This window comes from Ranitomeya variabilis, chromosome 1 (assembly GCF_051348905.1).
Source record: "Ranitomeya variabilis isolate aRanVar5 chromosome 1, aRanVar5.hap1, whole genome shotgun sequence".
Classification (NCBI taxonomy): domain Eukaryota; kingdom Metazoa; phylum Chordata; class Amphibia; order Anura; family Dendrobatidae; genus Ranitomeya; species Ranitomeya variabilis.
The window spans coordinates 645,308,523-645,321,684 of NC_135232.1; the positions used below are offsets into that span (position 1 = coordinate 645,308,523).

At 39.9% G+C, this 13,162-nt stretch overlaps 1 protein-coding gene across 5 annotated transcripts in view; it reads right to left on the reverse strand.

The window, feature by feature from the left end:
• The window catches only part of RGS6 (regulator of G protein signaling 6), a 758,999-nt gene that overhangs the window by 16,799 nt on the left and 729,038 nt on the right, over nucleotides 1-13,162 (reverse strand). For 3 of the 5 annotated variants that reach the window (XM_077261976.1, XM_077262004.1, XM_077262012.1), the window contains one exon: nucleotides 7,087-7,140. The exons of the other annotated variants lie outside the window; for them this stretch is intronic. In XM_077261976.1, coding sequence (XP_077118091.1) covers nucleotides 7,087-7,140 — 54 coding nt within the window. The remainder of the gene's footprint in view (nucleotides 1-7,086; nucleotides 7,141-13,162) is intronic. 5 annotated transcript variants of the gene reach the window in all.

The following is a 13,162-nucleotide window of genomic DNA, read 5'->3' on the forward strand; positions in this document are numbered from 1 at the left end:
TGGCTCTATGTGATGTTTTCACAAGAAGGTCAATAAATGCTAGAAATGCCTCGGACCAGTGTTAGGACCTTGCAAACACATTGTTGTGAGAAAAGTTCCCTTAAGATACTTTCTATAAAGATCATCATAGATTGGTTTTAAGGGTAAATAATCTAAAGAACAGTTACTATAAAAGTATATGTGAAGCAAGTCTTCTAAAACAGAGACAGTATCAGCCAGACAGTAAATAGATGAAGGCTGGTGAAGCATGTGGCCTGGGAGCTGGTTAAAGCAGGGTGCCAGCAGCACCATCTGCATGTGTTAATACATTTTTAATAACCAGGATAATTTGTCTGCAGTCATATATTTCATTTATTTTTTTTTAATTCATATATACACGTTAACAAAGAAAATACTTTTTTTTTATTCTGCTTTGATATTATAAACATTTACTTAAATAGTCATAAAATGATCAGGAAGCACTCTATAATTAATGGTACTTTTTATTTTTAACTTCATAATTAAAAACCAATTTCATATAAGCTCTACAAGGTAGTTGAATATATATTGTTTCTTAAAGGGAATCTGTCTTCAAGTTTTTCCTCTGTAATTTGACATTAGCATGATGTGGAAACAGACACCCCGATTCCAGTGATGTGTCACTTACCGTATATACTCGAGTATAAGCCGAGATTTTCAGCCCACTTTTTTTGGGCTGAAAGTGACCCTCTCGGCTTATACTCGAGTCAGTGTCGGTGTGGGGTCGGCGGGTGAGGGGGAGCGGCGGCTGTGATATACTCACCTGTTCCTGGCGCGGTCCCTGCATGTCCGATGGTCTCCGGGCAGCTCTTCCTGTGTTCAGCGGTCACGTGGTACCGCTCATTACAGTAATGAATATGCACGCATATTCATTACTGTAATGAGCAGTACGTGACCGCTGAACACAGGAAGATGCCGCCGGCTCCCGGAGACCATCTGACAGTGAGACGCTGCCAGGGGACCGCGCCGGGAGCAGGTGAGTATATCAGGGGAGGGGGAGCATTGCGCGATAGTCACCTTCCTCGTTCCATCGCTGCGCGCTGCTCTGTCTTCCGTCCTCTGGCTGTGACTGTACAGGTCAGAGGGCGCGATGACGCAATTAGTGTGCGCGCCGCCCTCTGCCTGAACAGTCAGGTGACTATCGCAAGTGCCGGGGGCCTGAGCGAAGAGAGGCGAGTATGTGATTTTTTTTATTTTAATCGCAGCAACAGCAAATGGGGCAAATGTATGGAGCATCTTATGGTGCATATATGAGCATCTTATGGGGCATATATGAGGAGCATCTTATGGGGCATATATGAGGAGCATCTTATGGGGCATATATGAGGAGCATCTTATGGGGCATATATGAGGAGCACCTTATGGGGCATAATGTGTAGAGCATCTCATGGGGCCCCTAATGTGTGGAGCATCTCATGGGGCCCCTAATGTGTGGAGCATCTCATGGGGCCACAATGCAATGTAAAATATCACAGTAAAATGAGCCAAACACTTTTTAACCCCTTTCCGACATCGGGCGTAATAGTACGCCGATGTCAGACTCCCTCCCTTTGATGTGGGCTTCGGCGCTGAGCCCACATCTTTTCCGACACATGTCAGCTGTTTTGAACAGTTGACATGTGCCTCTAACACCCACAGGTGGAATCGCGATCCACCCTCGGCTGTTAACTAGTTTAATGCCGCTGTCAATCTCTGACAGCGGCATATAACTTGCGCTTACCGCAAGTGCATCAATAAACCCGCCCATCGGTGACCCATAATGTGATCGCGGGTCACCGATGGGTTGGCATGACAGCCAGAGGTCTCCAGCAGACCAATACGGCTGTCATTGCTGGATTGCTATGAGCGATGCCTGGTGGTCGATGCACATAGCAAGTGAGAATTTCTGCTACATACAGGTGATTTGATAATCGCCTGTGTGTAGCAGAGGCGATCGGACAACTGCAGCTTCTAGTCTCCCATGGAGACTATTGAAGCATGCAAAAAGTAAAAAAGAAAAGTTTTAAAAAATATACAATAAAATAAAAGTTCAAATCACCCCTCTTTCGCCCCATTCAAAATAAAACAATTAAAAAAAAATCAAACATACACATATTTGGTATCGCCGCGTTCAGAATCGACCAATCTATCAATATAAAAAAAGAATTAACCCAAATGTTAAACGGTATAACGAGAAAAAAAGTCAAAACACAAGAATTACATTGCATTCATCATATTATATAGCACTGTGCACTTACAATTGTTCATTGTTCCTTCTACCCAACTAACTCTTCTGCTTCCCATTAGGTCTGTGACATTATGTGAATAAAAACTGACTAGCTGAATCCTTCTAATCTCTATATAGAAAGAGGAGGTAAATTTTCCCTGTATGAGTCATCACTGGAAAAGTCCCTAACAAGGGAGAGGAGGGAGCAGCTGGGTCAGAAGTTGAACAGGGTAATGATACAGTGCCTTGCAAAAGTATTCGGCTCCCTGGAACTTTTCAAACTTTTCCCACATATCATGCTTCAAACATAAAGATACCAAGTGTTAATTTTTTGGTGAAGAATCAACAACAAGTGGAACACAATTGTGAAGTTGAACAAAATGTATTGGTTATTTTAAATTTTTGTGGAAATTCAAAAACTGAAAAGTGGGGCATGCAATATTATTTGGCCCCTTTAACTTAATACTTTGTTGCGCCACCTTTTGCTGAGATTACAGCTGCAAGACGCTTGGAGTATGTCTCTATCAGTTTTGTACATCGAAAGACTGAAATTCTTGCCCATTTTTCCTTGGCAAACAACTCAAGCTCAGTGAGGTTTGATGGAGATCGTTTGTGAACAGCAGTTTTCAGCTCTTTCCACAGATTCTCAATTGGATTGAGGTCTGGACTTTGACTTGGCCATTCTAACACCTGGATACGTTTATTTGTGAACCATTCCATTGTAGATTTTGCTTTATGTTTGGGATCATTGTCTTGTTGGAAGACAAATCTCTGTCCCAGTCTCAGGTCTTTTGCAGACTCCCAATAGGTTTTCTTCAAGAATGGTCCTGTATTTGGTCTATCCATCTTCCCATCAATTTTAATCATCTCCCCTGTCCCTGCTGAAGAAAAGCAGGCCCAAACCATGATGCTGCCACCACCATGTTTGACAGTGGGGATGGTGTGTTCAGGTTGATGAGCTGTGTTGCCTTTACGCCAAACATATCGTTTGGCATTGTTGACAAAAAGTTCAATTTTGGTTTCATCTGACCAGATCACCTTCTTCCACATGTTTGGTGGGTCTCCCCGGTGGCTTGTTGCAAACAATAAATGACACTTTTTATGCATATTTTTGAGAAATGGCTTTCTTCTTGCCACTCTTCCATAAAGGCCAGATTTGTGCAGTGTACGACTGATTGTTGTCCTATGGACAGTCTGTCCCACCTCAGCTGTAGATCTCTGCAGTTCATCCAGAGTGATCATGGCCCTCTTGGCAGCATCTCTGATTAGTCTTCTCCTTGTTTGAGATGAAAGTTTAGAGGGACGGCTGGGTCTTGGTAGATTTGCAGTGGTATGATACTCCTTCCATTTTAATATGATCGCTTGCACAGTGCTCCTTGGGATGTTTAAAGTTTTGGAAATCATTTTGTATCCAAACACGGCTTTAAACTTCTCCACAACAGTATCACAGACCTGCCTGTTGTGTTCCTTGGTCTTCATGATGCTCTCTGTGCTTCAAACAGAACTCTGAGACTATCACAGAGCAGGTGCAATTATACGGAGACTTGATTACACACAGGTGGATTATATTTATCATCATTAGGCATTTAGGACAACATTGGATCATTCAGGGTATGTGCACACGCTGCAGATTTTGCTGCGGATCCGCAGCGGTTTCCCATGCATTTACAGTACCATGTAATGCTATGGGAAATTAAATCCGCAGTGCACATGCTGCGGAAAAAAACGCGCGGAAACGCAGCGGTTTATTTTCCGCAGCATGTCAATTCTTTGTGCGGAATCCGCAGCGGTTTTTCACCTGCTCCAATAGGGAACTGCAGGTGAAAACCCGCAGCAAAAACCGAGATAAATCCGCAGTAAAAACCGCAGCGGTTTTGCACTGTGGATTTATCAAAACCCCTGCGGAAAATTCCGCAATGGAATCCGCAGCGTGTGCACATGGCCTCAGAGTTCCACAATGAGTTTCTGGAGTGAGTTTTCTGCACTGAAAGTAAAGGGGCCGAATAATATTGCACGCCCCACTTTTCAGTTTTTGAATTTCCACAAAAATTTAAAATAAGAAATACATTTTTTTCAACTTCACAATTGTGTTCCACTTGTTGTTGATTCTTCAACAAAAATTTACATTTGGTATCTTTATGTTTGAAGCATGATATGTGGGAAAAGGCTGAAAAGTTTCAGGGAGCCGAATAATTTCGCTAGGCACTGTATGTGCAGAGACAAGCGATTTCCTGTTTCTATGTAGATCAAAGAAAAGAGAAGCATTAACTGGGTAGTAACACAAAATGAGCAATTGTAAGTACACAGTTCTGTATAATATGATGACTGCAATAAGAGGATCTCAATTTTGATGGGAGGAGGAGGAGGGCTTCTTTAACGTGTTCAAATCTTTAAATTACAGATTCATTAAATGCATTCTCGAATCACAATGATATTGGCAGCAACAAATGGGATTTCTCATACAAATCTCACAATACTGTGAAATCAATCTGTTACACCTGTTCTGTTATATCTCAGAAACACATACTTTATAAGCAATACCTAGAAATGCGTGGATTAATGTGCATAAATGAGCAATATAAATAACTGCATATGTCTCTATCAAAATTCATACCAATATACCCTTATTTTATTATGCAAGTAGGTTCTTTTTCTATGTACATAGAATATTGAGTATTTTATTACATAAAATGTATGAAACTATTTGTCCTTAGCTGGATAATCTACTTTAGTTACATAAATTCATCAAAAAAGAGAGCAAAAAAGCTATTGCCTTAACATTTCAACACTTTATTGAAATCAAATTTAAAAATGTGTATCTAAGATTAAAAAACAACAACAAGATATGATAAAACTACGGGGACACGTAGTGCAAAATGAAATTGGCCTAACCAATATGGAAAGGTGCCGAGGGTTATCAAGATCTGAAAAAGCTACAGCGATAGATAGCAAATTGTAAAAAAATACTGATATCCAAAAAGCGTGAAAAACCTCTTTTAATGGTCAAAATGACCTATGAAATGGATTAAATCTACAAGAAATCTATCTAATAACTAGTAAATGCAACATGCATAATAAAGACAGACAGATATTGCATCATACATATAAATAAGGTGTCTTAGTGCAAGTGCAAAGTAGATGAATGTTAAGGCTGACTAGCAGCTGTAAAAAGCAGAAAGGAATAACATTTGTAGCTGTGGGTAACCCAGATGGATGTATAGCGCTAGTGGCAATGGCACATTACCTGTGAGGTACAGACCGGAATACCCCTCGAAAAAGTTGTACGCGAAATGCGCGTCGGGGATTCCGGTCTGTACCTCACAGGTAATGTGCCATTGCCACTAGCGCTATACATCCATCTGGGTTACCCACAGCTACAAATGTTATTCCTTTCTGCTTTTTACAGCTGTCTTTATTATGCACATTGCATTTACTAGTTATTAGATAGATTTCTTGTAGATTTAATCCATGTTAGGGGTCGAGTTCCCGCCTCTGCACGGGGGGAATCTCGGGCCATCTCTGCTGCGGTCTCCCATTCTTCTCCTGCCGCAGTGGAGCCTGCTCAGCGGAGACGCCAGTCCCAGCGTCTTGCTCAGGCAGACTCTGTACAAAGAGTTACTGCTGCTTTTCCTGCTTCTGCCAATGAAGCCAGTGCTGGGCAGCAGCGAGCAGACACTTCTAGGACTAAGTCCTGCTTTTCTCGTTCTGAGCATGCCCAGAGTAAGATCTCTCAGTGGAGATCGAGGGTCACATGTTCAGATACTGCAGTCAAATCTATTGGTCCTTCTAGGAAGGTCCTGTAGGTGCGCAGGCTCTGTAGCAGCCTCTCATTGGTCCTTCTAGGAAGGTCCTGTACGTGCTGCAACTATTTAAGGCTCGCATGGCTGCACGGCCATGCGCTAGTATCTTTCTAAGTTATGTGCTTTGCGCCAGTGTGGTCATGTGAGTTTGTGTTCAGGGACCCGGCTGAAATAAGCCCCTAGAATGCTGGCACCTCCGGCGAGGAGATTGTGTTTGTATGTATTCAGGGACCTGGCTGAAATAAGCCCCTAGAATGCTGGCACCTCCAGCGAGGAGTTTTGTGTGCATGCATGACCACTGACTGCTCTCATTTGGGTAGTTAGCCTGTGCCTCTGTGAAGTCTAACAGGGCACAGAGCTTTGCTTTCACGGCTACTCTGTGAAACTAACAGAGCTAGTTCATACCGCCATATAGTACCGCCGTTTGCTAGCAGCAGGTTCTCCTGCACGGTGGACCCCGGGCTGCGAACGCATCTATTTCAATAAAACATTTATATTTACTCGGTGTGTTCCGCTAGCCCTAACAATCCATTTCATCGGTCATTTTGACCATTAAAAGAGGTTTTTCACCCTTTTGAATATAAGTATTTTTGATTCACAATTTGCTATCTATCGCTGTAGCTTTTTTAGATCTTGATAACCCTCGGCACCTTTCCATATTGGTCAGGCCAATTTCATTTTGCACTACGTGTCCCCATAGTTTTATCATATCTTGTTGTTTTTTAATCTTAGATACACATTTTTAAATTTGATTTCAATAAAGTGATGAAATTTTAAGGCAATAGCTCTCTCTTTTTTGATGAATTTGTTTCTTGAAAGCTGCCTAGCCTAGGCATGTTATATTTTTGAAGGTTGTTCAGTTACATAAAGATGCAGGCCTATGTAAGCAAACTTAGCACCATACAGCATTCCAACACATAAGCAATATATGTGAAATTACATAACATTTAACATCACAAACCTGCAGGCAACAATATAAATTCACTTTATAATAATTCACAGCTTTAAAATGTGCAAAAAAAAAAAAAAAAAAGGAAAAGTGATCACTGCACCAGAACTTACCACACTGCGAGTGAACTTTTCTAGGGAGGTTCTACGACCTTGCTCATTCTCGGTCTTAAAAAACAAAAAAGGGATTTGGGAAAGAAAAAATACAGGGAAAAAATCCTTCAACCTTTAGCAGTGAGGCGTACTATGCTAGCAAATGTCAGAAAAGCAAAAACAAAAAAGAAAGAAAAATAAAATTTGAACAATAGAAGCATTAAGAGTTGTTTGCGAAGCAATGAGATAATGTGGTTTTATTAGATTTTTTTTTTATAAAACTTATTTTGGGAATACACAATTATCTTGTCTGTCGTTCGATTTAGGTTTGTTATTTTTAATTTAAATACCTGCGTTATAAAATCAGATAAATATCACAATTTTAGCTGATGCAAATATTTGTTTGCAAAAGTTTTTAAAGTAACTAATTTTATGCAAACCTAATTAATTTAAATACATATGATATTTAAAGGGGTTCTCCTGGCTTGTGACAAAAAATTGTAGTAATTCTATGTGACTACCGACTACTAAATTGTGGCCCTTTGCCAACTAGACTCATCTAGCTCTTCTCAATTCACTTCTATGGAGAGAAGCCAAACACATCTAGTCAGCAAGTATACAAAGCGCATACATGTGATCACACGAACACCTGCTTGCATCAGGAATACCAGTGAAGACCACCCCTTTAGTCTCTGTTTTAGCATTCCCCATATATTAAGAATTGTCATTCCTCGGTTATATCGCCTGAATATTTACAAATGGTAAATTTGAGGTATTGTCTACATTCTTGCCAACCTTCCAAATGTAAGTTATGGAATAAAGTAGGACAGACAGAAGATCAGACTATACATTGTTTGCTTGTTTGTCGTTCCTTACTATGAATAAATGCAAAGGAGCTGTACAAACAAATCTATGGGAGATATTTAATCAATGTTATTTAACAAAATTGCTCAAACTGAACAGAAGAAAAGGTGCAGTACGGGGCAGCAGTCACTAAACTATGTACAGGTCTGTACATTGGCCATTGCCATCATTTAGTGTTATACGTGGAAATGCTTAATTTACAATATTATCTTGATGATGGGACAGTAATATGTTATCTTAGATCTACTGATTTTATAGGTAAATATAGTGGTTTGAGAAAGCACCATATCGAGGTTCAAAGATTAATGCGGACTTTTCACCAAATTTTTCATGTTGAACTCGACAAAAGATGTAATTAGTAGCTGCAAAGCAGAATAAAACTATTTTTGTCGTTTTTCAATTTCACTTCTCCATTGTGGACAGATTAGCAATCAAAGTATTGGCAAATAATGTGTTAACTTTAGTTAAGTCCAAGTGGGTGTTATCAGATACACCCATTTTGACTTAGAAGGGTATACCCATCTTCAAAATCCTATCCTAATATGTAGTAGTTATAATAATAATAATAATAATAATGTCAGCAAATACCTTCAATTAGAAATGTAGTATAGCTCTTCTGATTCGCTATGTCACTTACCCTATATCCAGGGCATTTCAGAAGCTTAGGTATGAGTGGTAACGACTACTCATATAGTCACAGTTAGTTGTTGATGGGGAAACAAGGTGTAAGCAACATAGCAAATGAGAAGAACTATACTATATTTCTAATTGGAAATATAGGCTAATACTTTATCACACTTACTACATATTGGGATAGGAGTTTGGAGATGGGAAAACGCCTTTAACTAAAATTGAAAAACATCAAAAATGTTTTATTCTGCTCCGCAGCCAATATTACATCTTGTGTCCAGTTCAACATGAAACATTTGGTGAAAGGTTCTCTTTAAAGTGCAGCCTGTAGCACAGACTCCATAGTATAAAAGCAGATACATACATATATCTATACTAACAAACTCTAATTGTATCTTACCCTTATTAATACTTCTGATTTTGTGAACCAATAACTAAAATGTAATTACTTAGAACTTTTAAAACTATTGTATATTAAACTCTAAGTATTGCATGATTTATTACACATTATTATTTTTTTCAATGTAAACACAATCAACTAATAATGATAATAATAAGCTAAATTTGTAAATCTATTTTTATTTTTTTTTATTTTTGCTATTTATTTATACAACGTTTTGTCTAGGAAATAAAGGATTTAGGAGTTCGGTTTAGTTTAACTCAATATTACCTGTGTTTTTCCCTACAAAAGGGAATTTATAGGTTTTAATTTCAGTAATATTTCAATAACAAAACGATCTTCCTTTTAAAATATGCCAGACCATGTCTATTAGAATGAGCAAACTGCACACACTATCACTATGTATGAGTCAGAAAGGACCACAGGAAGGCAGCCACAATATTAACAAACATCATGAATGGAGGCTAATACAATTAATACAAGACATCCAAGCAGCTGACACACATGCACATAGACCAGCAGAGTTTATATGTGCTCATATTGCAGAAAGCAGTAAGATTAATGCAGTAATGTGTGGCTGTAGAACAAAGTTAGAATATAAGGAATATGATACTTATAATGCAGTCACTCACACTGTACAAAGTCTAAAAACTAATTCATAGAGTAGTTTTACAAATATTGATATTTGAAAATAACCACTGCATTTTTAATGCAAATTTTGAGCCTAAAACAGGAGTGGATCCAACAAGAAGGATAATCTAAAGTCCCTTAAATTTCCCATTCGTTTTGAATTCACTTGACTTTGGCTAAAAATAAATACATAAATAAATAAAACTGCATGAAAATTACAGAGGCATTTTTCCAAAATATACAGTGAAGTTACCAGTAAAGTGCTACATTTCAATATCACCTTGAAGAGCACAATACTCATCCTTTTTATCATCTGTAATTCGGCATGCCATTACAATAGTAGTCTTGAATGCTACAGGAAACTCAAAAAATTATACTGTATACATTTACCAAAGGAAGGCAAGGTATGTGACTATAAATGCTTTGCATCAGCACATCTAACATGGTACCAAGATATATATCTTTCCTGTTGCATCAGCACAGGCACAGGTCTGAAATAGTCACATAGCTGAGGCGTTGTCAGAGACGAGCGAACCTGAAGTTAAAAGTTCGGGGTTCGTACTGGACAGTTAATATCCGATGCTAAATGCCGAACACTGACTTCTCCCGGAAGCCCATTGCAACGTTCAGAGTTCCAGGGGAAGAGGAGAATGAAGGGAAAAGGAGAGTGAAGGGAAGAGGAGAGTGGAGGGAAGAGGAGAGTTGAGAGTGAAAGGAAGAGGAGAGGGAAGGGGAGAGGGAAGGGAAGAGGAGAGTGGAGGGAGATGAGAATGGAGGGACGAGGAGAGTGAAGGGAAGAGGAGAGTGAAGGGAAAAGAAGAGTGGAGGGAGAGGAGAATGGAGGGAAGAGGAGAGTGGAGGGAAGAGGATATTGGAGGGAAGAGAAGAGAAGAAGGAAGGGAAGAGGAGAGGGAAGAAGTGAGGGAAGGGAAGAGGAGAGTGAAGGGGAGAGGAGAGGGAAGAGGCAAGAGAATTTTCCAGGTGAAAAGTTTGGGTCCCCGTTGTTTTCAATGAGGTTTGGGTTCTAGTTCAAGTTCGGGTACAGTTCTGGTACCCAAACTGTACTTCGGAATAAAGTTTGGGTCTTAAGTCAGAGTATGAGGACCCTTGTAGGACATTTATATGTTCTTATGGGTCATTTGGATTTAGGCAGTTATTGTGAGAATGAACTCTAGATAACAGAGATCCCCAACCTGTGGCTCATGAGCCAATGATGTGTTGATCACGGCTGTCTGACAGCTTTGTGAGCTAGTACAAAAAATGGAAAAAAGTCTAAATTCAGCTAACCACTCCTGTATTAGAGTCAGGTATCCCAGGAGACTTCCAGGATAGATACTCTGTGGTCTGGGTGTGGTAAACTTTTCTGGTTTCCAGGTCAAAAAGCTCTCAATGGTACAAAAGGAAATGTTCTCCAGTACCAAAGGAAGGTAGTGAAAATGTAGCATTTAAATATATAGGTTAAAAAAAATGGCAGAATGTGCAGATATTAAAAAAAAACAAATTCTTACGCTTTTTGGGTGGAAAAACCCTTAATCATAGGTGATTAACAGTATAGTTAAAGAAGTTGTCCACTACTTGGATAACTTCTTGTCATACCCCTTGCTTGGCCCCCCAAAATAATAAAGCTTATACTCACTACTGTGCTGGCGCCGTTCCATTGCTTTCGGCCCTCGCTCTCCCCGGGATTACCGTTCTGTTGTTGTGGCATGTGACGCTGGCGTCCAATCAGAGCCGGCATCACTGTCTCCACCTCCTGTTGAATTGAACATGAAGAGGAAGTCCGAAATCGGCTGCAGCCCTGACTTCCTCTTCATGTTCTATTTGTCCAAAGGCGGGAACAATGACGCCAGTGCTGATTGCGCGCCAGCGTCACATGTCACAACAACCCCACGAGAGCCCCTCAGTTGAGTACAGGCTTTATTATTTTATGGGGGCCAAACATTTTGATCAAGAAGGGGTTGTCCTATTAGTGGACACCCCTTTAAGGGTTTTACTACTCAAAACGCATAAGCAATGTTTTTTTAATATGTGCACATTCTACCAATTGTTTATGCTACTGTATATGATTAAAGGCCAAGTTTTAACTACTTTCTTTTGGAGCTGGGTAACATCCCTTTTGGACTGAGAGCTTTGTGCATTAGTATCAGGTATAGCAAACCGCTATGAAGATCAAGTCTCAATATGGTGACTTTTGTGAGTAGTTATGTACAGAAGAGTAGATCAGGATGCACATGTACTGGGCATGGAGGTAATACCGCAATATTTTAAGCAGGAGATAGCATTATACTGCCAGTAGGAAGGTTGCTTAAAGCTTGACGCGATAGTGCATTGGGAGTGCTTGATGCAAGAATTTCCAAATGGAGTTAAGGTGGCAAACTCTAGACATAAGAACATTGCCTATTAGCGAGTAGGGACCATGCCAATAAGAAAGCTGCCTATATGGGAGTAGGTAACATGGTCTCAGTCTCCTTTCTCAGGGAAGCTTTGGCTTTCATCACACCAGACATGGGAGGCTCTGGGTGTCAGTACTGTGGGGGGAAAGTGGAGGGCTGGATGTCACAACTCAGGGTCTCCGGATGTCGCTTGCAACTATGTCTCAGAATGTGTCTCTCAAAGTGAGAGAGATTTGGGACCACTGATCTACACATTCCTGTCTTAATTTAATGTTGATGTCTAAAGTTGAAAAATCGCTTTTCTTAAAGGGATCCTGTCCCATGACTCATGCTGTCCGAATAACAGACACCAGGAATCAATGACTGTCTCTCTTGTTACAAACAAGGACGTTGTACTCTCGAGTGCTGTAGCATTTCAGTGCTGTAACATTTCAGAGAAAAGCTAGAATGAAAGTCTCTCCATACATGTATATAGGAAGAAGCCTTTCAATCTAGGTGAGCTGATGAGGAGAAGATGTCAGAAGGACATAAAGTGGGGGAAATAAGTATTTGATCCCTTGCTGATTGTATAAGTTTGCCCACTGGCAAAGACATGAACAGTCTATAATTTTAACGGTAGGTATATTTTAACTTTGAGAGATAGAATATCAAAAATAAAACCCCGAAAATGACATTGAATAAATTATATAAATGTATTTGCATTTTGCAGTGAGAAATAAAAATTTGATCCCCCACCAACCAGAGTTCTGGCTCCTACAGACCAGTTAAATGTTCCTAATCAACTCTTTACCTGCATTAAAGACAGCAGTCTTACATAGTCACCTTTATAAAAGACTCCTGTCCACAGACTCAATAAATAAGTCAGACTCTAACCTCTACAACATGGGCAAGACCAAACAGCTTTCTAAGAATGTCAAGGACAAGATCATAGACCTGCATAAAGCTGGAATGGGCGCTGGGTGAGAAGGAGACAATTGTTGGTGCAATAGTAAGAAAATGGAAGAAATACAACATGACTGTCAATCGACATCGATCTGAGGCATCATCAAAATCTCACCTCTTGAGGTATCCTTGATCATGAGGAAGGCGACAGATCAGCCTAAAACTACACGGGGGGAACTTGTTAAAGATCTCAAGGCAGCTGGGACCACAGTCACCAAGAAAACCATTGGTATTACAT